Source organism: Molothrus aeneus, chromosome 3 (assembly GCF_037042795.1).
Source record: "Molothrus aeneus isolate 106 chromosome 3, BPBGC_Maene_1.0, whole genome shotgun sequence".
Taxonomy (NCBI): Eukaryota; Metazoa; Chordata; class Aves; order Passeriformes; family Icteridae; genus Molothrus; species Molothrus aeneus.
In genome coordinates this window covers 43,002,576-43,028,269 of record NC_089648.1, presented here as the reverse complement: position 1 = coordinate 43,028,269, position 25,694 = coordinate 43,002,576, and the positions used below count along the sequence as shown (strand labels likewise).

Here is a 25,694-nt window from a genome sequence, read left to right as displayed (position 1 = left end):
AAACAGGAGAAATGGTGGTTTTTTTCTTTAAAAAGGAATTGAAATAACCATTGAATTAAAATCCAGAGGGAAAAAACTATTTTAAAGATATATTTAAAAGAAAAACCACAAAACTGCCACAAACCACCTGCAGACTCCATCCCTACCCCCAAGTTCTCTGAATAGGTCTAGAAGATGAGTTTGGGATCTTTGTGTGCAATGTTTGTTGCTAGAAACAATAAACACCTGATTCTTGGAAGTGAAGATTGTTGGAGACTACAAACTTTATAAGAAAAACTATTGAAATGTTTCTCTCTCTCTCTTAACAGGATGGTCTCTGGTTGTGTGAGAAGACATGTGAGAGTGGCATGCTGTCTTCCCCCCAGTACTCGCCCCAGGAGCTGGAAGAGCTCTGGAGATTAAAGGAACTGTGTGGAGATCCATGTAGATGTGAGGAAAGATGATGGACTTGCCTTGGAAAACAGGGTAGTGTATAATGATCATGGAAAAGTGTACATTTGGATTCATTCCTGGAACAATAAGAAATACTAAGGTACCTTTTAATGCTGGGTTTCAACTGAAGTATAACAATATTTGCACATCCCTTTTGATAATTTCAAGTGGACTGATACTATTCATTTTCTATAGTATAGATGTTGATCAGACAAAAACCAAAATGTTCAAGATTAAAAAAAAAATCCTTTTTAGATAAAGTCAAAGACCTACTTGTAATTAATAAATGCACATAAGAATGCCAACTAGCCTGTCTTTTGTAAATTGAAGCACTACTGATTTGATTCAGTATGGGGCTGTTCCAGGCTCCTGTGAGAGTTGTGCTCAGCACCAGGGCAGCTGGTAAGTCTTGCTGCAGCACATTCTGTGCTGTCTGAGGGGCTGCCCTCATCTGTGCAGGGACAGGGACAGCAATGGGGGCTAGGATTTGTGATTTGTTTGTTTATATCATTGTCATTTTAGATAAAAATAAAATCAAGGTTTGCTTATACCAAATCTTCAAGTACTGCAAACTTGGCCTGATTTAGGAGGGATTTCTGAGAGCTCATTCTGACTAGATATGAATCTGAGGTTACATAAGTGAAAGTAAAATAAGCTTGAGGAACAGCACGCTAAAGATTGTAAAATAAATAGCAATGCCATGCAGTGTACTGAGAACTTATTTATAATGTGGTATGTTAACACTGTAGGGTAGAAGAAAGGTCTGGCAGATTTTGACCTTAATCATCTAAGGTAGATACTTCTAAAATTACTACTGGATTTTGTTCACTATAAGGTTGTTGGATGTAGGTGAAAACAAAGAGGAAGTGGCCTCTCAGTGCAGCACTGATCTTGTCTTGATAGCAGAGAGATCACAACTCAACCCTGTACTCGGTTCAGTAAAACAAATTCTCACTGCTGCTGGGGGAAGGCAGTATAAAATTTTGGCAAAAGGATGACCTTGAGTTTTATTTAATTGAAGCATTTAAGCACTGTTTGGTATCTCTCCAGTAGGACAAATGAGCAGATGTTTTCATGGAGGCTGATGATCAAGTTGAGGAGTTGAAAGTACAATTGTACAGCCCTTTGGTTCCACGTGTGTGAAACTCATATTCACCTGTATGTCTGTTTAGGCACAGCCTGTCCGTGTGTCTGTCTCTCTTCTGCAGTTTTGTGTCAGCTTTTCCTTCAGTCCAGAAAGAGAGTCCCTTCTTTACCACCGTACTAACACACAGTCTCCACTTTCTATTGAGTAAAACTGCAAAGGCTTTAAGTCATTGTCTAGTTCAACTTCTTTTCCTTCCAGCTAGAATGAGAAAGCAAAAAAAAAAAACCTAATCAGACTTACACTGAAATCCCTTCATGTAAACCAAATAGCAGGCAGTTGCAGTCAGGGAGAATGAAATTAGGTCCTAAATGACAGCATGAAGACAGCTCTCCTCAAGTGAAATTAATGTCTTTATATAGTATTTTAGAACATGCTATGGACCTTTAGCAGCATGAAATATTTTGTTTTTCAATATCTGTTTTTAACTCACTTTAGAACTTTTGTAGGACAGTTTCAGGTCTGAACCAGGAATTTTAAACAGGCGATACAGCAGTCCTTTGACCTTCTGAATAGTCATAGACTCTGTTGAGGGGAGAGAAAGAAAAGTTATTGAAAAAATGCTGCTGCCACTGAGCTGTAGCAAAGTACCGGTGTTTCACTTTACTTGCTTACAGCAACAGTGAAAGGCTGTATTGCTGCTTCAGTTCTAACACTGCAATAATGTCTAAGGTACCTGAAACCATATCTGCTACTGTCAAGTGGAAAATGGTTTCACCTGTGGTGGATAGGGCAGGATGTACTGCTACAGAGTAAGTGCTTTGATCCCATACATCAAGTTAAAGTGTTACAGCTTCATAATTTACCTTTTTTGAGTTTATATTTCTACATGCTAAACTAAGTGACCTTTGGGACACACACTAGCCAGGTTCTGACTACTTGCATCTGGCAACTGTTCCTTGCAGTTTTCATTGCCAGGAATTGGCTTTCCCAGCACAAGTAAGGAAATGGCACAGTGGAACTAGTGACATTCTTAGGAATGGTATTGACTTATTAGTTCCAAACACATTGTCAGCAGAATTGTTTATATTATGAAGTCAGTTATAGGAAGGGGTATTTTTTTGTAATGGATCTTGAATGAGTAGATGTAGTTTGTTCCAGAGGTGATACCTGTGTTTGCAATAGATAAACTCAGTATTTTGGTTGAACTTTCACTTCTTTTGAAGCTTTATCTAAAGGCACAGCAATAGCGAGTTACTCCTGTAATACCACACATTGTACTTAGACAAATATTTTTCTATCAAACATTTTTGTAAAAGCTGTATCTATCTGATTTTATGCAAGTTGTGATAATAAATGTGATTTTTATTTTAGAATAAAGCTTGAATTCTTCTTTTCTCTCAGACTTCATTCTGACACATCTTTCCAAAACATCAGCTTAATTTAGAATGGTCTTCTTATTCATTCTAGTATCACCACAGACACTAAAACTTCAAAGAATCAATTTGATGGAGGTCAGAACTAGACTTCTAACTTCATGGATTAGATACTAGACCTCAATATCTAGATTTACACACTGTGTGGTTGCCTCTTAGGACTTCATGGTCTGGTTACTTGGTTAACACATCCACCAGATTTCATCCCTGTTAATAGACCTTTAATTGCCTCAGACTATTAAACATGACACCAGCAGCAGAGCATCAACTTTACAACAAAGCATCACCTTTACATCTTTGAACTGGACTGAAAGTAAGTATGAAGGCCAGAAGAATTATGACTTTTCAAATAATTTCTGTCTTTTTAATTTCTTTATATGACAGAGGAAAAGCTTTCAGGAGCTGACAAAGCCAGAGGCAGCTGCCATTATTTAATACAGTTGTTTGAAAAGGAGCAATGAAACAACTACTTGAACATAAGCCAAGACTTCTTACCTGGTAGTTTTTTCTCCACTGGCTTCTGTTCAGGTTTCTCAGGACACTTAATTGTGAGAGCTTAAAGAAGAAGGGTGAGGCATTAGTGAAAGAACAATAAGCCCTGTTCTGGCAGAAGCATAGTCTTTCTGTCTCTTTTTAGTACAAATTGTTTCCCTTAGCTCAGCCTGGTCTCTCAAAAATTAGGAGGTAGCCTGCATCTCAGCACTTAAGATAACATTTAGTCATTATCTGAAAAATTAATTAATGAAAATAACCAAGTTTTTATTCATCTTTGGTAAATTATTGTAGAGGTGACTCCCTAAATGCTTAAAGATTAAAGATTTTTTGGTCAAAATGAGTATTTACTTAAAAATGCTTAATTTCTATTTAATTTTTAAAAAAATAACCTGCAGTAGAATGGAAATTGCTTATTCAGTTTAAAACAGGCTTTTGTTCCTCTCAAAAGCACCATACAAAGACTTTCAAAGGACATAATTAGCCTAATTATTTTACAGAGATTACAAGACTTATTCTTAAACAAAGGTTTATTTTATGTCTAGCCAATAAGACTCCTTGTTCTATTTAGTCTTCCACTTAAATGCATTAGAATGTAATGCCTTAAAATACTATTTTGCCTATGAAGTAAAAATTTTCAGTTATTCTATCAGTTGGGAAACACAGCTACATGAATTTGCAAGTCGAGGATGTAACCTAGATTAAATATGTAGACAGCCCCAAATACCAAAGCTACCCATGTTTTTCTTGTCTGTCCCAAAGAAGTTATAAAAAAGGTAAAATACAAAACAGAGCAGCTGAGATTAAAGCCTGAGATGTCTTCTGTAAAGAAGCCATTCACACTGTCAGAATGGAGTATCAATAACCTTTGTTCTCCATTAAATCTCAGTTGAGAAAATCATTTGGCTTGGGTTGAGGGGGAAAATAAGAGTACACAGAATCAGCTTTCCAGTCAAACTCACTGAGACAGTTCAGAAAATCAAAATTACAAGTTGGAACTTTTTGTTCTCCATCTACACCTAGGAGACACTAAGCTCACAAAATATTCTAAATGCAGAAGGAACAATTTTGACTATTTCTGGCCTCTTACTCAGGAGCTGATTTTTCAGAGTCAAAGGCTGTTGTCCCTTCAGTTCTCCTTCTTCCGGTGCTCCATATTCTGTTGGAAGAAAAATAGAAGAAGTAAAAAAAATAGAAAAGTAGTAGAACCCTTCAAAGACTAAAACTGAAGACCTAGGACCACTGTGGTGCAGGATCAGGCAGGAGTTCCCTCAGCACAGCCATGGTGGCCCCTGCACCACACAGTGCTGCAGACACGAGCCTCGTCCAGCTGCTGCAGCATCCAGGACAGGGGTGTGGGAGAATGGATGGATGGATGGATGGACACACGTGCTCGGGTCTCTGAGGCCAGGAGCCAGAGTTCCTGAGGCATCAATGCCCCAAAGGATGCAGTTCTGTGCAGAAGCCCACTGGCACACAGGCTTGCCAATGCATGGGCTTTCCTAAGGCTGTAGCAGCACATGGGAAAAACACCCAAGGGGAAGAGAAATTGAAAACAGACCAAACCAGTGCTGCCACAATGCCAGAGGTGAGGAAATGCTATTGTACTCTGCTTGTACTTACTAAGACAAAGTGCTGGATATCTAGGATGGGCAGCAAGAAATTCTTCACTTGGTTTGTTTTTCTCTGGGTTCCAATGCCCGCCAGCTTCTAGCCAGTCCTTTCCAAATATTTTGCGATAATCAAGCTCTGCTCCTCTTCTTTCAGCAGGAAGGATCTGTACTGACACAGGAATGGCACATAATATAATTATATAACTTATAATATAATTATATAACTTTCCAGAGAACAAAATCTAATCAGTGCCACAGACTCCCTGGTCTTACTTGATGTTCAGGATGTTTCAATGCTCCCAAGAATCTTACAAACCATGTCTCCAAATACTGAGTGGTCCATATATTCAGTATATTTTAGAGCCATTAAGCCCCTCTGTGTACTCACTGAACCATAAATTAATACCTAAGCAAAGATTTTGCTGTATATGGTGATGCAAGGATGCCTTGTGTAGCAATGGGTCAGATGCTGCTTCTGCTCTCCTTTATGATAAACATCTGCTGAAAGTTTGATTTGGTGTGGATTATGATATTTCTCTATTGCAGAAGGCAAATGTTGGTATTGCTGTCACTGAAACAGACCAGACTATGCTGCTTTTTCTATTTTTTCTTTCTTTTAAGAGTATGGTTTTTGTTAACAGTCCTGCAACTTCAACACAATTCAGGCACTGATAAAAAACCACCATTGACCCATCTAGTCCAAGTCCCCACTGAGTTAGCAATACTCACAAAGAAGGCTCAGTCTTGTACTGAGCTTGTGACTGCCCCACTGACAAGGGGATGGATTAGTTGGCACTTTACTTTTCCTGCACCCAAACAATCAATAATCTTAAAAGAAACTGAAAACAATTCCTCAGGCAGTGATTTAAAGTTTTTGCCAGACTCATGCAATTTGTTGAAGTATCACACACCTCACAGTTGTTCAAAACCTCCAACTGGCTTATCTTGGCAATAATGAGCTGTTTCAGGGTCTCTGGGTTCTTTTCTGTGTCCACGAAGGGGTTATTGTTACACTGCAGTGCCCGCAAACTTGGCAGTTTATCAAGCTCATTGATAGATGACCACTGAAATGGAAGGGAAGAGTCTTTTGAGGAAATATAAAACTTCATCTCAGAACAATACCTGGTAACACTGACTTTTCCTGAACAACAAACATGACTGGAAAAATTCTTTTGATCATCTGAACCAAGTACTTGGATCCTGTTCATGTAGCTAAGGAAAGAACTGCACTCCATTTAATTAAAAAACAAACCAAAACAAGAAATTCGAACTGTAGATCATTAGAATTCTGTGAGACAAATTATAAGGTAGCTGCCATAACATAAACCTGTTTTTTAACGTTAAGAAATATTTTTACATTCTTAAACTATGCCTCTGTATTGACCAAAGTGTTGAACAGTTACCTCAGAATCTTACACATAAAATAAAATTTTAAAAAGCAAACTTAAAGTTACTCTTAAAAAAATGCATTTATTTACAAAATGTGAAACCATCCAAATCTAACCTACCTGTGATATTTTATTGTCATTTATTGCAAGGCGTTTTAGCGAAGGAAACATTTTAGTTTTGCATCCTAGGAAAAGAGTAACAGGAAAACAGTGAAAACTTTAAATAAACAGAATTTTAAAACTATAAATAAATTACTTCTTTTACATACCAAATCCAGCATCAGGAAAGTGTATAGAAGATATCCCAGTGTTTCTAAGTATTAGCTGTTCTAATCTGAAATTTAATAGACACAATGATCACTGTATGTGGCACAGGAAGTTATTTGCAAAGAGATACAACCTGATTTTTTTTTCTTTTCTTAATAAAGATCTGCAGCTTTTGATGTGGTGCAGCATCACTGACAAATGAAAAGCAGCCTCACAGGCAGTACCCAGACTTCAGCTGTGTTCAGGGAATAAAATTTTCAGTGAGTAAGTGCAACAATTTCAAACTTTCGGAATGGCTCCTGGATTTAAAAAGTGTGATTTTCTAAATGATTTTTTTTTTAAATAGCTTGTGGCTATTGAAAATCATGGCTGCTGTTTTGGTGTACAGGGTAAGATGATAATTCTGCAAATTAGCAAAGTGTGGTAAATCACTTTCATTTCATAGATGTATAATGAAAACCTAATAACACACAGCTGAAGAATGTGTTATTATACAACAAAAGCAAGATTATATTAAAATAGCTCAACAAAATAATGCAGTTACTATCCTCAAGAGGGCAAAATGCCTTTATTTCAAGATCTCATGAATCTTTCATGCAACATCAATACTATCATATTTCAGCCAACAAGGACTACGGAGATGAATATCTAGGACAAAGAATTTCCAGCAAATTTGTTTACAGCTACCTGGGGAGCTGTGCTATGAGATGCAGCTGATTTCCATCCAGTAGCTGGTTATCTGAAAGGTCTAACAACTTCAGGGTCTGCAGGACATTATCAGGCCTGATATATTGGAAAAAACAAACACAAAACCAGAGTATTTAAAGTTATTGGCCAATGAAAACACTATTTTCCTAGGTATATAATTGCATGCACGCAATTGTGCACATTTATAAATGTTCTGAAATACATCATGTGAAATTTGCATCAATTATTGTTTTGGTGATGTAAATGCTACAGGAATGTAACTTTATGTGCTGTGTAACTTTGTGGTACAGCAGTGGCTAACAACTGACTGACTCATGTTACTCACCGTTCCAAAACTGTAATATTATTAGAAGAAAGGTACAACTCTTCAAGTACTGGCCATCCTTGAGCAGAAAGAAGAACCTAAGAGCAAAACTTTATTTAATATTACAAAAGATGGGAATATTTCAGAAATTATATTTCATGCAAATTTGCTCTGAATGTGTTCAGAACAAGCTATGGCTCCCCAAACCAGAAGAACAATTATTAAAGATTTTTTCCTAGTCTTCCCTTTCTTCCAGATGGCTCTCCTGTGTCTGGATCTGCCAGCACAGATGACATCAAAGGGGTTCTGCAGTCACAGGACTCTAAGTCCCAGGCTTGTGGCCACCCTGACAGCTGAGACTGGAAACTGAGTGAATTCATTCAGTGAGTTGGAGTGACCAGGTATTCCCTATGATGAGGTGAGGAATTGGCTGTACAAACTTTATACATGTGCAGAAGTTCCAGAAACTATGTGTATAGCTAATACACATAACACATCTGATAGTATACTTTAATATGTTAATTTTTCAGAGCTTGAAGCCTTTTCTGTCTTGGGACTGTGCCAGCCTATAACTCACTAGAAGCTAAGAATTGCATGAATTCAACACATCCTGAAGTTTTCAAGTTCTCTAAAGAAAATAAATTCATTCAAAAAAGTCTACAAAATGAACAAAGATACTTTTGTTTTAGATCTTATGCCCTGAAATTGCATAAAAGATATTATTTTACTTTACACAGTTTTATTTATTTAACTTTACACAGCATGAATCCATCCAGCTGCAGATCCATTTAACTAACTCATAAGAGGCACCATGCCAAGGGTAAACACTGAGATCTCCTCCAGAGGCAGCCTATGATTTGGAGCTCAACTGTTTCACCCCCAAAAATATGAAAAAATCAACCTCCTGTCATATCTGTAACACACAAACACCAACTTAGATATAACAACTTTTCCTGTTCCAAAGCAAGAGCAAGGAACAGATCTCTCTTTAATCTGATAGTGTTCCCCCATATCAACAAGATAGACCAAAATAGGTATGCACTGATGATGAAGAAGCATGACAAGAAACCTGCAGAGTCAAGAGAAATGAGGTGCATGTTCAGTACAGAGATTGCCCCACAACAGCCCAGCATTGGGATGGATGGATGGAATAAAAAAACTGCACAAACCTGAAATATCTGCACAAACCTGAAATATCTGAAGATTTTTCAATATGACTAGAAAATTGCTAAATTATAGGTCACAGCATGATTCCAAAAAACTCAAATTGCCAAATTTCCAGCTACTGCTTAAAATAGCTTCCTCAGAAACAAAAGTTCACAGATCTGACACTGTGAATTAACCTTCAGGAAAGACTGGGGCCTAATTGTGGAAAGCTGATGGGGAGGTAACAAATACCCAGAAGAGAGCCACTGATGCTCTCAAACCAGAAGAATGGAAATGCAAGAGCCATTGCAAAAGAAATAAAAATGAGAACAAGAAACAATTGTCACCATGTAAGTTCATGATGTTCCTGTATCTTCAGTCTGTTTAGCCCAGGAAGCAAATAATATAATTGGGAAAGGGACAAAGAAGCTAAACAGGAATTAAAACCATGAAATGGAGAATAGCTGTTCTCAGTTACTTTCATATAAACCATTGGGACTTCCTAAATGAAATTACCAGGCAGCAATATCAGAACCCAAAAAAGGTTGAATTTATGCTATATGCTATGCACAGCAAAATTTTCAAATGGGTTCTTAATACAGTTAGATAAATCATGAAACAAAAATATCCACAAATCTTAATTAGAGGTATATAGTCTTGAGCTCACAAAGCCACACAATTCCAGATTACTTTCTAAGAAGCTCTTACCATGTGCTTACCCTTTGCCTAGAATTTTTCCCAACTACCTGCTGCTACTTGCTAGTGTCAGAAGCATGATCCTGCACTTCTGTTCTAACCCAGATTTTTCTTTTACCCTGTATAATAGTAGATTATATTATAAATACAAAATCTTAGTTTGAAAACAGAATCACAAATATAACATTATGATTTAAAAGCTGAATAAGAAAAAAAAGGGTTTGGAGCCGTAAATACAAATTCATTACACTCAAATGCATTAATTCAATTTCTAAGTCAATGGCTGCTAACTTTAAGTCATTTTACAGGACATTTTTCCCCCCTTGAAAGTTATATGTTATGATTTGAACAATCACTCAACAATTCTACAGTAATAAGCTCTTTTACTGATATACTAATAATCTCAGAAGTATTTAGATATATGCAAATCATATACTAATGAAAGAATTCTTTCTGAAAATGGATGCTCAAGGCATGTGAATGTGGAGCTATGCATTACTGCGTAACTGTTAAGCACGTCCCTCTCCTGTGAAAAATACTTCAAAACAGAGGAACAAACTAAAAAAATCCAATTATAACTATCGCAATGCCATATATTCTTACATAAAACAACAAGTAATCTTGAAATACTGTTCACCGTAAATTGTTTTAATTAAAATTAAAACACTCCTAAGACTTTTGCTTATATTGCCATCAACGATTTAAATGTATTTCTCATTTGCTTGGATTATATTCATGACTATTTTCTATTTGAAAGTTGAATTTTCAAGCAACTCCCCTCAGAGCTTAAGCAGTGACATTTTCAAGTAATTTATTCACAGAGTACTGATGTCAGGCACATGCCTTTATTTTTCCCCTTTTGTTTGACTGCCCTGGAACACCATTTTCAAGCACAAGCTTATGTCTCCTAACTTACAGGGAATGAACTGGAACAAATTTATAAAACAGATTTTGGAACCAAAGATGTCTTTATGGCCAATGACGAATCATCAGCTAAAACAGAGTTTCAAAAAAAGAAAAACCCAAAAGCTGCATCATTTTAAATTGCTCTGGCTAAGCTGGGGCTTTCTCACTGCAATTGAGTTAGCCCTGGAGAACTCTAATCTGCAGCCATGGCTCCAATCAGCCTTTCAGTCACCCCATGGAGGGATGAAGGACAGCTGCTGGCAGGTACCAACATTTTAAACACCACAATGCACAGATTTACTCTGATGAGCACTAGGTGACATTTAAAGTGTTTGCAGCCACTTAATTCTTCCATTCCCTTCACCATTCATGTTGCTGCTACTATGGAAGGATTATGGACTGTCCTGCCATAAATCCCACAGGCAATTTTAAGAGTACAGTGAATGGACAGTAAACAAAAACACAGCAGTGACCTTCCTCTAGTCCTGCTGCAAGACAAGAGAATGAAGAAGCTTCTTTCTATTCAAGCCCCAGTTTTGTTAAATGCTCTTTTACTGGATAGCAGCTAGCAGCTGAAATCTGAAAAGTCATGTAACTTTACAATGCAGTACTATAAAATCTGACCCTGAGAAATCCAAATAACAGTTTGGAATTTAGAAGCTATTCTAAGTACCAGGACACTGAGATGCACGTCCTAAGCCCCATCTCTGAAAAAAGGCCCACTGCTAACTATAGTTGACAACAGGACTTCATTCCCAATAAGACACCACACCAGGAGAGAGTCATTTAAGTGTGCACATGTTTCAGTGCCTTAAACAAGTCAGAGCTTTGTTTATCCTCTGCTCTCTGCTGCCAGTAACCAGGCATCACGTGGTTCAAGAACCATCAGTATGGGCAAAGATACCAATCAGTCTCCTGCTGATGCAAAGTGAGGCCGAAACAAAGTTTTTCTCATCGTAAGGAAATATTTTCTTTCTCTTTGCATTTGTTCTATTGCATGCAGACAAGTACACGTAAATCTTCAACAGCTACCACAAACCAAAAGGTTTTCACTTAAAAAAAACTTTGGGACACAAAGCTATATTGTACTCCAACTGCTTTCTTTTGATTTGGCAATTTACAGATGTAGATGAAGTAAAATGTTTCTTATTAGACTCCTATGCCAATATTACTTCCTTCATTATGTAGGAAGTACATTAGTCAACATGTAACCAACACAGTTACCCCACAGCACTTTGCTAAGGATGATTTGATTTCAGTAGAACAATACAATGCACAAATATTTATTGTGTTTCCCTTGCCTCAGAAACTTAATGATATTAAATTTTAAAAAAATCAGGAAAGGCTATTACCTCTGTCCATGTTATTTCAGTTTGATTAAGGGCCAGAATCTTCAAGTTTGAAAATGCACTGGATGTAAAAGTTGATGTAGATGGAAATTTCATTTTGTTTTCACTGCATTAAAAAAAAAATTGCATAATGAATAATCACATTTATTTAAGTCATTAGTTTGGAGCTACACATTAAAGAAAAAGAAATTTACACACTCCAAAAATTAAAATCACTGCCAAGATGTCACATATTTCAAAATATAATGAAATATATTTCTAGTTATATTCAAACATACTCTTTCCTAATTTATTTTCCTGCTTCCAGAATGCATATTTATTCAAGAATGCATATTTATTCCTCTGTGGCCTCTTTCACTAAGTTTTCAACATGAAAAGAATGATTTTCATTAATATTAAATGAAACAAAGCCAGAGCTTGGGCTTAAACTCCTTAGTGTTGACTGAAAATGAAGAGCCCACAAGACTATCCAGACCCCAGCAAAACAAAAGTATGTAAAATCCCCTCTCAATAGGCAAGTATCACTACAAAGAAGAAAAGATAAAGATCCTCAAATCTGCAGTCTTCAAATCAGTTTTCATTATTCACCCTGAAAGAGAAGTTTTTATTTCTTTCCTAAGGCATAATCTACCTGCATATTCTCATAAAAATTGCTCAATGTAGTTTATAGTTACACACTTATGGGTAAAATTTCCACATAAAAGCTGGTGGATGGTTAATCACTTTTATTCTTCTTCCAACATTCCATGCACAAAAAAATCAGTAACAGATTTACCTTCTTTCTTTTTTAAAGCAAACAGAAGGTCAAAACAATACAAAACTGATTCAGACTATATCAGTTTGTAGTTGTAAGCATCAGATTCCAGCATCAATCTCATTTTGTTTTCCATTTTTTTACAAAAAACTTCTGAAGACCCTTCAGTCTGGAGTATGCTTCTCAACAATGAAAAACTGAAAAAAATTATTCCAGGTGAATTAAAATAAATTTCTCTGTATTCTGATGCACGCTGATAACAATAAATCATTATATGCTCCAGGCAAAGATAGATTTACAAATAGCACCCAGGTTGCAAACAGCTGTTCATTGCTAAATATTGAAGAAAATAGAACACCTATAACTACTTTAACAATACATTTTTGTCACAATAACGATAAGAATAAATATAAAAATCTGATGATTTAGGCTACTTAATCCATTGTGTTACTTCAGACCAGAAAATTATTGCGGCATGTGCCAATTACAGTGTATAGGTGTGTACTAGAAATGTTCTTTATTTTGGAATTATTTTATGAATTTTTTTGTTTCAATACAATTGGAGCTTTATTTAACAACATCCTCCTTCCTTTTCCAATGTCATCATTGTACAGGAAATTTTCCCCTAAATCTGTCACCACGGTCTCAACAGTTTCTTATCAGCATCATTTTAGGACAGAAATAGACAAAGGTTTTGGATAATTAAGGTTTAGTCAAAGCATTATGGATAATTAAGTTTAGTGTCAAGACACGGTTGGCTAAACAAAAGTGGGTTCTTAAATGCAGACCTGCCTGAGCAGCCAGAATGTATCAAGAATAAAAAAAACCCAAAGATCAAATCTTAAAACTTTGAAGAAAATGTTCTCCAGAACTTAGTTTTACACAGAAGCTGAACTCCTAGGGTTCTTCTTGAATACAGATGTCAGAAAAATATAGCCCACATTACAGCCCACAACTTCAGCAGTTGCTTAAAAACAAGATTTAAAAAAACCAAAAAAAAACCTTAGCTCCCATTAGAATGAGTCTTGTTGTATCCAGTTACATTTAGAAAGCTGAATCCTGAGCCTCTTGGTTTTTGTTCCTACCCCAAAGGAAGAGAAACCCAAATATGAATATTTATACCTGACATTAAGTGTTTCCAGATTTTGAACTTGAGAAGCAATAGCTACTACTGTCTCCCAAGATGATATCAGATTTTTTGATAGGTTTATATGCCTCATATCTGAAATTTCTTGTTAAGAAAAATAAACTTATCTCAAAACTGAACTTCCTTTTTTCAGAATTAGAATTAGGGTTTCGTTTTGAATCAAAGAGAAATAGATTACACTAAGGGATGGTACTGCTCAGTTAGAGAAAATTCTATTTTGATTTCTGATATGGAAATGGCTTATAGTTTTATAGAAGAGCTTAACCACACAAATCCCCAAATGGATTAATTTTTATACTGACAGGAACTCTTATAAGTCCTTAAAAATTAACAAATAAAAACTGCTTTGTAGTTTTGTAACACTGCCACCGCATGCAGTGTACTAAACACATTATTTGCTATATATTGGAAACCTCTGGTGTCTACAGAACATATCAGTTCTACTTCTATATGGTTATCTATTCTAGGGAATTTTTAAAAAAACTATTGCTGGAGCCTTCTGAAACTGCAGTCACAATAACAACCTATGACTACACTTCTATTTTTATGCACAATTTGCATTTCCTCTCAAAAATTGTAGGCGCCTGGCTGTTTAACTTTTTAACATTACATTAAACTTTTAAATATAAACTTCAGGTTTAATTTTTTCTTTTTTTTAAAATAAAAGGATACAAGCATCATTCAGTGATGTGAACACTTGGAATGCTAAAGTATGTACTTTATTTGTGGCATCATACAATACAGCAAGAAAAGGATACTGGCACATGTTCTGCTGATTTCGTCTTCCTGACCAGCATGGCTCACTGCACACTCACGCACTGAGATATTCACCAGTTTGTTCAGTTGTCTATGTGAGAAAGAACATTCTGTTAGGTAATCTTCAAACAGAAATAGGTATGTTACATAAATGCCTGGTTTTTACAACTCCATAACATCCTTTTCATGTGTATCTCCTTTGGAATTAGCAATGTGCAGATTACCAACCACACTGCAGTGTCATTCGCACTCAAAAAGAGATACATCTCTATTTTTCGCCTTTACATCACTACTACAAAATAAGTCTGGTTGAACCATAGTTCCAACTGAAATAAAGAGTTGGTAAAACAGATTAAATATAGCTGTGCAAATTGGAATTTAATTAGAGATTCTGAGTTAAAAAGGTTTCTTGTAACATGTTTTTCAAGAGGTTCAGAGTTATTTGGGCAGTCTTTGTATCACCCATCAGAATTATTTTTGACTGCTTAGTATGCTCTGGGAGAAAAGGAGAATAGTTGTGGAATATCAGCTCAGAAGGTGACTGCCACCTACTGAACTAATACATCTCTTCTGCTGGAGGCCATTAGAACTGCAATTTATAACACATCATTAAGTTACTTCTTTTCTTATCCTTCTAGGTACATAAACATGACATCAACTGATTGACAAACTTCTTCACTAGCAGTACAGTGACTGCTTTCTGTCTTCCCTCTCTTGGTTAGAAATTAATTTGTGATATGAGTAAACAAAGACTACAAAACACTGTACAATATTTAGAAAACATTAAAATACATCTATTTTAAAAAGACCATGCCTGTGTATGATGACTGCCGACATGATGATAATTTATTGCTCATTTCTCACCAGATATCATCATCTGCTTCTTTATGAAACCTGAATGAGGATTGTTAGCACTTAAACATGACATAATCCCAGTTTGTATTTGTAAAACCTGTAAATTAGGAAGCCACAATTGGAGGATTTCTTGTCTCCACCACAGTGCAGTCTGGCTTGCTTTTAGACACAATTTAATGTGCATTGCAGTCCTTACAGTTTAAATACCTTGATTGATCAATCACTAATAATGTATCTTAGATTTTCATATATTACACTTGCCTTTGCTGTTCTGCAACCGAATCCATGCCAACAAATTCCACAGTCTTCGTTCCAAATACTACGGTATTCCCTGTGCCACATTGAACATCCTGGTTATCATTCAATCCATACCGATCCTTTACTGCAGTAAGAAAATCTACTCCAAAATTTGCCTTGTTTGGCCGGATGAACGATCCTCCTTTAGGATGCCTAGAATAGAGCAGTCAGGAAAAGTTGAAATATAAACTGTTATCTTAACATTGACTAATTAATTACTGCTTTAAACAGAAGTACTGAGAGCAAAGCAGTCAAAAGGCAATTCTACATGCTAATTGTAAACATCGCTGTTCCCAGCGAGCCAGGTAAGACTCTCAGAGTATCTTTGATAGTATTTGATAGAAGTTCACATAGTGAGATACCATGAGAGCTGGAGCACCAGCTCCCTAAAATGTACTCACACATCAAAATTACAGTGTCAGTACCATTATTAAAAATTGTGGTGGTGTTCGCAGGGGTCCCAGGACGAAGGAAGAGATGAGAATGTTGACTCCATGTTTCAGAAGGCTGATTTATTATTTTATGATATATATTATATTAAAAGAAAATTATATATTGAAACTATACTAAAAGAATAGAAAAAAAAAAAGGATTTCATCAGAAGGCTAGCAAAGAAAGGAATGGAATGAATAATAAAATCTTGTGGCTGCTCACAGCCTCGACACAGGTGGCTGTCATTGGTCATCAAGTAAAAACAATTTCACATGCTGGGTAAACAATTCTCCAAATCACATTCCAAAGTAGCAAAACATGGAGAAGCTGAAGCTTCCCAGCTTCTCAGGAGAAAAGATCCTGGCAAAAGATTTTTCATAGAATATGTCTGTGACAAAAAATAACTGCTCTGTTATTTCCAAACTCATTATGAAGTCAGGTTCTCCAGAAAAAGAAGTTTCTACCTAAGGATAGACACAAAAGCTACCTAAATCATACAATAAATGTGCCTGGAGTTTTATCAAAGCCTGAGGAATACTCAGACTAGTGAATGCTACATTGTATTTGACTTGCATAATTCACTAGTAATTCACACAAATGACACAACATACAAATTGTAGCACTCAGAACTCTTATACAAATACAAACTTCGAAAAATCCTGATACCAACTTGGTAACAATTTTGAATATTCAACAGAAATATCCAACCAATAATGCATCTTTAAGTCAGTTCAGTGGAGTTCCTTGGCTTTTCTTGAGCACTGAAAAAACTTTGTTGCATTCCTGTGTCTTACCATGCAATTGCTTTGACATTTTCTAGCAAAGTTAGTGAGGAAACACAGTATCGGGGAAGAACTAGCCGAGACAAGTTATGGGAATGGTGTCACAGAGCAGGTGAGGATCTGATAGGAGCATCAGCCAGAAAACATCGGGAAGAAAATTGGTAGCTATGAATATCTGTCTGCCATCAAGCTGAGAAGACAACAGGCTTTGGTAGGAAAGTATCAGGAGGAAGACATCACTTATGTAAATAAAACTTCTCAAAACAGCATGTGAGCATCAAGTGTCTAATTAGCAAATCATAATATAAACCACCAGTGTTACAAAGTTCAAAATTCTCATACAAAAAACCAGTAACTAAAGGCCCCAAATCTTATGAACCTATTACAAGTAGATGGAATAGTTTGACACCATGTATTCTCATTTTTGTTAAAAAATCAGTGCTGGAAATTTCCTGTGCCAGTTTCATTCATTAGCCTTTCTACTCTCATATCCTTAAGAAGGACCTAGGTAGAAACTCGATAATATTTACTTTCAAACTATTTTCAGTCTAGTTTTGTAATGACTATGCTTAGAGTGCAATGATTACAAAAGAAGCAGAAAGGCAAATAATATAGAAAAGAATATAAATCTGGTATGAACTTTTCATGTTTAGTAAGCATTTTTAATACATTTTTAATCCAGTGACCTTAAGTAATTTCTTCCATTCCTTTGAAATTCTTCATAGCTTGCAAACACTTGACTGATTTAAATATTGAACTTTCTCAAGTGTAAAAATGATGTGATTCTTTCTTAATACCTCTTCTTAAAACAGTAAATTGCCTTTTTACGACTTGAACAAGAACATCTCTTGCCTCCAAATATATCACTTCTGCATTTAATTAAGTCAAACAGCTTCATAGATGGCAGATAGTACAGGATTCTGCTTGGGGCTCTGGAAAAAATCCTTGTACTCCTGTCTATCTGTAATTCACACTCGGTACCTGCTGTAAATTTATTCTGACAACAACTATCCAATTTCCTATCACCATGATTTTGTCATCACCATCCCTCTACACTCTACTGGCATCTCTTTCTTCATTTTCTGTGCAGGAATCAGTTCTATCCTTAGGAAAAAAAAAAAAAAAAAAAAAAAAAAAGCAGAGGAAGAGGAACCTAGCTACCCTGTCCTCATTATTAATAAAGCTATAGGAAAATTTTAGTGTATTTATCTCTCAAGACCCTTCTCTTTTTGTCCTGATCAAAAGGTCATAGGTTTATAGGTTTTCTCTCTCTTGTTGGTATCACTTTCCATTACTCTGCACACTATTATAAGTTAACTAACGTATATTTAAATCCATTCCAAAGCCTAAGCTTCTTTTTCAGTTCCAGTCTATTTATTTGATCTACTTTTTTAGGAGCTGTCACAAAAGACAGGAAAGGAAACTGCAATAGGAACCTATTTTCAGGCAAAATTATTGCGCATTCAAGGAGAGAGGTCACTGTAATTCATTTTCCCTAAAACACATTGCCTGTAATTAATTTCACATGAAGACATATGAACTGTACAAGCTGCATGTACATATCAAACAAATAATGTACAGCACATGAACTAAAGCAAAACCACACCTATTAGCCATCAGTCTCCATAACTGGGAACTAAACAGATAAATCATAATCCAAAGAGTCATCCAGCATGCATATTATGAGATGGAAGAACCTATGGATTACTGATCGACCTCACTTAAGATGAACACTCAGAAGTCTGAGAACAGGGATTTTGTTCTCATGTATGCAAATTGTCTTGCAGCCAGAACAAAACACAGTGAGGAAATAGAGTGGTAGAAGATATGGCCCAATTTCCTTAAGCAGAAAATGTGGAATATGCACAAGTGGGGCTTTGGCAAGTGGCTGGCTCTAGTTAATACTGACACTTTCTACTGACTTTTAAAATAGAGAGGTTGACCCCAATCTTAGAAGTCATCTTCTAGGACACTTCCTATTCATGATTCAGTAGCCTGAAGCATCCAACCCATCTGTTCGCATGCCCAGGGTGCTTCAAGGATATTCATTAAAATTGAGATTAGCTGTCAGCTTCCACTGAGTAAGGAGGAAATTTGGCATCATTCTTTGCTAATGTAAAACAAAGTGATGGCACTGCTTATCATTACAGGTACATGACGGCTCTTCATATGCTAGGGAAATATCACACACACACATTTCTCAGTACTGAAGAAAAATCAGGAGTACATAAATCATAACAGCTACACACTTGAGCTGTCTGAATGCAGAAGCTCTGAGCCATGGAGAGAGATGTCAGCTTTATCAGCCTAGGCAGTAAACATGGATCAAAGGGCTTCTTTGCCCAGAAGAGTCTGTTTGAAATGATCAACTCCAGATAATTACCACCATGACTGCAGCAAATGCACTACAAGGCTCACAATGTATCATAAAGTGGAGCTGTTTGAATCCATGCATGTCTTTTCTACACAGATCTGAACAGATCTCTTCCCTCCAGGGGAAGGTGTTCAACAGACAAAACTTCTATTAGAAGAATCTACACACAGCAGTAAAGAAAATCCTTCAAGTTTTAGAAAGAGGCCATGGCACCAAACAATGCTTATAAATGCCACCTGACACTAACCTGCCATGGTGTATGGCAAATTTCTGATTGAACAGCAGAAGCTTTGCAAGCATGAGCAAGTACTTCAAGTTCTTGAAAGTTTACAGACAGACAGACATGAAACTGGACTCTGGGCTTTCAAAAAACAAGGAAAGACAGACAGACATCTGTAGTTTTAGATGGTATCTTGGGGTTCTGCTGGTGCACAGTACATGCTTGAGCAGCGGTTAGAGACAACCTTTTGTTTCAACACAGTTCTACTGGCAGCAAAGAGCGCGAGTTTCTGATGAACAAAACTTCTTAACTGAAACCTTCTCAGGAATCTTAGGAATGCTTTCTGCCTCTGCAAAATGGATTTTTTTTTTTTTCATGGACACTAAAATGATATTTTTTCCTGTATTTGAAGAGTTTGTTTCTGCTCTAAGTAGATATTCCTGGAGGTGAATGTGTCACCCTTGAAGAAAAAATAGCCCTAATTTAATATAAACAGATCTTTCATGGAGCAGATAATCTTGAATCCTCATGGAGCAGATCATCATGCAACAAGTATAGGACAACCAGGGGAGGAAGGTGTGCTTGAAACCCACATTTCCCAGGGGAACACACGCATACAAATGTGTCAGTGGGTCTGTGGGACATGTTGGAAAGCACACTCGTGTTTCAAAAGCTGTATACAAATTTTAACACTGTTTTAAGGCTTGATTACTCATTTCTCTTGAAGGACTGTGAACATAATTTAATTATATAATACACTACTGCAACTGACAGCTAAAATAGTAGCTTCCTCAGTTATTAAGAAACAAGATCCTATTATCAGGGAAAAATTGAACACAAAACCACCACTAGATTGTCCATTGCCATTTCTAGCTAATACTGGGTTGATGAACATGCTCATGAGGTCAGCATAATTTGAAGCATGGCTGTTTTGTTCCTTGGTATTCATATTCTTAAGAAGTTCAATTATCACCATATAATGACCCAGATAAACATACTGCCACTGTTTATGAAACATAAAAGTTTACGTCATATTTTCAAAAAACCTACTATAGAGAAAAACCTACATAGAGCTGTAAGCAGACCTACTGTTTCAAGTAAGGACTTGAAAAGAAAGAAGATTCTCTGGTAATGAGAATCTCAAAATCCGTTTTATTTTCCTCTTATGGTCTTATTTTCAAATGTCACTCTGAAAGATGTATTTTTTAAAGCAGTTATTTTCAAAATTGCCTTAAAAACATTTTCACTGCATTTGTTTACAGCACAAGCTACTTGATCAGCTGCTTCTGCTTATCAGAATTCAAGGAGTGAGCAAAGTAGGCTTGTAGGCAGAGGATACTCATGATAAGGGAAAAAATACAGCATTTTTTTTAGATGTGTATATTCATCTACAAAGAAACGTTATTCCCTCCTAATCAGTAGTAGTAAAGAAGTGATGTTTTAAGTTGTGGGAGGGTTTTGTTTTTCAGCACCATTTTGCTAAAATAAGGTAACTATTTCTTACTTAAGTTTGCCTACATTTTCCCAGTAGTCAATAGAAGAACTACAAATGTGTCTGCCCACAGGAAGTTATGTCTGTGTCTTGGTGGGCTGCTGGAACCATGTATTCTCTTAGAATCCAGCAGGACCTCTTCTGATTGGAAACTAGCCAAGTATTGAAAGAACAACATGTTTAAAGACCACAACATTTACATTTGTTATAGGTATTGAGCTTCGCTCAAAACATTGATTTTTACATCAAGAATGAAGGTGTCTGTCTCATCTCCTGGAAGCACACTAATGGCTGCTAAAAACCCAAGAGTCTATACACTGATATATAAATATTATATACACACAAATGTAAAGCACTCAAGTATCTGAAAAAACATTCATGAAATGTTCAATTGCTTTTTCTGTCCAGAGAGATTTGGAATGGTCAATTGTTTCTACTTTTTCCTCCTGCAGCAGAATATAGCTAGCTTTAACTTGGAAACTGTTTCAAGTAAATTCAAAACATTTAGGAAGCAACTTCCACCAATATATTAATTTAAAAGACATAACTGTGCAAAACATAGTTTCCAATTCTTTAGCTGAAACAAAAAATCCAGCAACGTTGATTTTTTTTCTTGTATTGTGTTTAGCCTCCTCAAGCCTTGTTTTATTATTATTTGATACAAGGGAAAAAATATCCAGTCCTCACAGGTGGGTGTTTTCTTCTTATTTTTCTGCAGAATAGATTTTGTTCTCTCATCTTTCACCACTTCTATGCTCAGGAACTTACTGAGCTAGCAGTCTGTAGCATTCAAGAGCTATTGATGACTTCCTCCTATGAACTCATCCAGTTACTATTTAACTTACTTTTAGCTGTTGCATGTGTCCTGACATAGATATCAATGACTTGCTGCAGTTAATATCCATCTTAGAGTCCTGTATTCCACAATTTCAAACATGTTAAGTGCTCAAACCCTTTCACTTAAAAGTAATGCATGCATATATTTAAAAACCCCACACAGCTGCACTATGTTTTGCATGTACTAAATCCAATGAATATATTTAACAATTCCTTAGTGATACAAATATAACCCAAATCATTAAGAGGATTTTGGCATTTTCCCTTAACAAGATACATGCAAGTCAGCTTAAATTCAAATACAAACTGTATTTGAGACACTTAATATGGACCAATATTTCAGTTCAGAATTACTTAATGAAAGTCACTAGGAAATACTGATTTCCTAACTAAAGCAAAAGACCTAAAACCTACTAAGAATAGTAATAACATCCAAAAGTCTCATTTTATAACATACCTCTGAAAACATGACTTGTTTTTTCTAAATATTTACTATACCCTAATACCTATAACTGGATAAATATCAGTGCAGGAGCCTCTATGGGTTAGCTAGTCAGAGCACTCAGAATTATGATCTTTTTAATATTGGCCAACTGATAACAGAAGGGTTTGCCCTAAAAATTGCCAAAGGGCCTTTTCCCATGAGCATCTCGTCACCACATATGACCTGCCAATGCTGTGAACCAACTCACCTGCACTTAAAATACTGTGTTCCTTCATAGCTGCCATCATGCTTTCCCCTCTGAGGATCATCCCATTCCACGCCCAGCCAAATTCCTGAAAAAAATGGTTGATACTTTTTCAAATTTACAGCATCATATCCATAGAAATCACGGCTGGAAAGAACCTCTGCAGTTCACTTAGCCTAACCTTCTCTCTCAAAGCAGGAGATTATCACCAGCACCAAAAAAAGTCAGGTAATTTGTTACCAAGCCAGACCCTGAAAATTTCCAAGGAGAGAAAGATTGCAACACATCTGGTGAGCATATTCCAGTGCTGCATTGTAATGTAGCAATGTAATGGGAAAGGTTTTCCTGCTGTGGCCATTATCCTTTACTGTATAATCTAGTACTTGTAAGAAGAGTTAGGCTCTGCCATCTTTGTACCCAGCTGTCAAACAGCTGCAGGAAGCCACTGGATGGCACTTTTTCTTCTCTTCACCACATTAACCAAGCCTAGATACCTCAACCTCTCCACAACACATGTGATGGTCTGTGCCCTTTACCACCCTGGTAGCCTTCCAAGACTCCTCAAAAGAGGAGATCTTTGAGATCCTATCAAGTTTGTCTGCCTCCCTCTTGAACTGGAATAGTTCTACAGCAGATACATTATTCCAAGTGTAACCTTGTCAAGAACCCCTGCACCCAGAGAGGGATAACCTCTTCCTTTAACTTGCAGGCCATGTTCCTCACTTCCCTCTAAGGTAACCCAGTACAACATGTATCTTGGCTTGTTACAGGGGTCACTGCTGGCTCATACTCATAACAGTATCCTACTTAACTCCCAAGCCCTTTACAACAGACTCTCTAAGTCACTTCCTGGTCCATATTACACAGAGAAATTTATCCTCCTTAAATCTCTTGGGCTCAAACCTAAAGTTCATAAACCTTGACCTGGACTGCAATTCTATCCTGTATCACAGCAGCCATTTGACGGTGAACACTGTTCATCACCCAAGTCACTGAGGAATACATGAAACAATACACACCCCAGCATTTACTTTTGTAGTACTCACTCATTACCAGATGTCGAGTCATTAATTACTTTTTCACTTGACAACTTTAGAATCATTTAACAGTCCATTCACCTACCTTGTATTTCTTCAGCTTCCAAATAAAATTCTTTACGAAGACATTATTCAAAGACTTACTGAAGTCAAGGAATATTGACGTGTTCTCCCTTCATCCACATTCACAGTCATATCATCGTAGAAAGTAATGACATTTGCCAAGCACAACTTCTTCTTATTTACAAGTACCAAATACTCCCAACTACCATCCCGTCCTTCACAGGCTTGGAAATGGATTCCAAGGAAACATGCTATGTCATCTTTTCCGAAACTGAAGTGAGGCTAATGAGTCTACATTTCCTGGTCATCCTTCTTGCCTCTTCTAGAACTGTATGCAAGGCTGGTCTTCTTCCAAGCACCAGGAATCTTCCCATAAATTGGAACATCTATAGTGGGTTGACCCAGGCTAGATACCAGGTGCCCACCCAAAGCCACTCTGTCACTCCCCTCCTCAGCTGAGCAAGGGAGAAAAAATACAACAAAAGGCTCATGAGCTGAGATTAGGACAGGGAGAGATCACCCACTGATTACTGTTATGGGCAAGACACGACTTGGGGAAAGCAATTGAATTTATTATCAACCAGAATCAGAGTAGCCTAATGAGAAGTAAACAAATCTTAAAAATACCCCCACCTCAGCTCTCCCTCTTTCCTGGGCTCTACCTCCTCCCTGAGAGGTATAGAGAAGTGGAGAATGGGGGTTACAGTTAGTTCATCACACCTTATTTCTGCTGCTTCCTCCTCAAAGAGGGTGGTCTTTCCCCTGCTCCAGTGCAGGTTCCTCCCATAGAAGACAGTCTCCATGGAGTGGTCCAACACAACTCCTCCCTACAGGCTACAGCATGCTTCCTTTGGAACTGCTCCAATGTGGAACCCTTTGTTCATGGGGTGTAGTCCTTCAGGAAAAGGCTACTCCAGGACACAAGACCTACCAGGAAACCTGTTCCAGCAGGGCTTATCTCTCAGGTCTACCAGGAGCCTGCTCTGGTGTGGTCACCACTTCCTTTCAGGCATCCACCTGTGTGTGCCTCTTCCACGGGCAGCAGGTGGATCTCTGAATCCCTGCTGATCCCCCTGGGCTGCCAGGAAACAGCCTCTCTGTAGATCTGCAGAGGAATCTCCTCTCCAGAGTGGGGAGTATGTCTTTCCCCTCCTTCTTCACGGACCTTTGTGTCTGCAGGGCTGTTCCTCACACATATTCTCACACAGCTCTTCTCTGGCCACAGCTACCTTCGTGCAAAGAGTCTCTTTTCCTTCCCCTTCTTAAAGGTTTCACCGAGGTGCAACTACCATTACTGACGGGCTCAGCCTTGGCCAGTGGCAGGTCCACCCTGGAGCCGGCTGGCAGCAGCTCTGTAGGACATGGAGAAAGCTTCTGGCAGCTTCTCTGGTGGCAGATGCCACCCCTGTAGCCCCTGCCATTCTTAGAGCCTTGTCACACAAACCCAACACAATATGTTATCAAAGGAGCACCTGGTCTAGTGATCTGCTGCTGCTGCCTCTTACCTTCCCTGACTCTGTCTGCACAGAGATCAGGGGAAAGACTGTGAAGTTCTTCTTACACTCTTTTTGACAACTCTGACTTTAAAAAAAACACCCAAAACCCTCACAGAGATTAGAACTCATTATATTTACAAAAGAACAATGAGGAAAATCAAGTTGTAAATTGCCTCGTTTTACTCGACAGTGTTTTTTTTAAATTAAGAAGAACATGAGTAGAACCTCGAGAAGAGCCATAAAATGTGAAGATTATTACTTGTGTGGCGCTTACCTGCAGTAGGAGACACGCTGCCCACATAGCGCACAGTCCCGTAGTCGGTGCCACAGGCGACCCGCCGACCCAGCGCGTCGGGAGGCAGCCCGGTATCCATCCCGGGGCCGCGGGAACCGGGCTGCTCTCGGACCTGCAGGCACAGGAGAAACGCCCTTAAAACACGCGCAAGCCACTGCTCTAACAACGCCCCTACCTTGAGCTGCTCTTTTGCCTCCCGGCGCCACCCCGTGCCGCTCCCCGCTCCCCGAGCAGAGCCGGCTTCTGTGGGCCGCCCTCAGCCCCCGCCCCACACGCGCAGGGCCGCGGCCGCCGCTCACGCACCGGCGGGGCCACTCCGCTGCCGCACTTCCGCCCCGCGCGGCACC

At 37.7% G+C, this 25,694-nt stretch overlaps 2 protein-coding genes across 3 annotated transcripts in view; one reads left to right on the top strand and one right to left on the bottom strand.

Annotated features, from left to right (window-relative positions):
- B3GALNT2 (beta-1,3-N-acetylgalactosaminyltransferase 2) overlaps positions 1-2,921 on the top strand; it is a 29,828-nt gene extending 26,907 nt beyond the window's left edge. For both annotated transcript variants that reach the window (XM_066546787.1, XM_066546786.1), the window contains exon 12: positions 309-2,921. In XM_066546787.1, coding sequence (XP_066402884.1) covers positions 309-443 — 135 coding nt within the window. In that variant the 3' untranslated portion in view covers positions 444-2,921. The remainder of the gene's footprint in view (positions 1-308) is intronic.
- On the bottom strand, positions 1,409-25,694 carry TBCE (tubulin folding cofactor E). Its single transcript, XM_066546785.1, has 17 exons — positions 25,651-25,694; positions 25,327-25,459; positions 22,460-22,544; positions 15,595-15,783; positions 14,481-14,569; positions 13,698-13,797; positions 11,825-11,927; positions 7,746-7,822; positions 7,400-7,495; positions 6,715-6,779; positions 6,566-6,630; positions 5,969-6,121; positions 5,068-5,221; positions 4,535-4,603; positions 3,448-3,507; positions 2,010-2,101; positions 1,409-1,777 (listed from the first exon to the last, which is right to left on the bottom strand). The coding sequence occupies exons 2-17, from the start codon at positions 25,424-25,426 to the stop codon at positions 1,685-1,687; spliced, it is 1,590 nt and encodes a 529-aa protein (XP_066402882.1). The 5' UTR covers positions 25,427-25,459; positions 25,651-25,694; the 3' UTR covers positions 1,409-1,684.

What these genes read in the sequence shown, in the direction of transcription:
- TBCE (XM_066546785.1), bottom strand. Translation starts at nt 25,426, where the DNA reads ATGGATACCGGGCTGCCTCCCGACGCGCTGGGTCGGCGGGTCGCCTGT. An exon ending in CTGGAAACACTTAATGTCAG is followed by an intron (nt 11,928 to 13,697) that starts GTATAAATATTC and finishes TTTTTAATGCAG; the next exon opens with TGAAAACAAAATGAAATTTC. An exon ending in CTTTCCTGATGCTGGATTTG is followed by an intron (nt 6,631 to 6,714) that starts GTATGTAAAAGA and finishes CTCTTTTCCTAG; the next exon opens with GATGCAAAACTAAAATGTTT.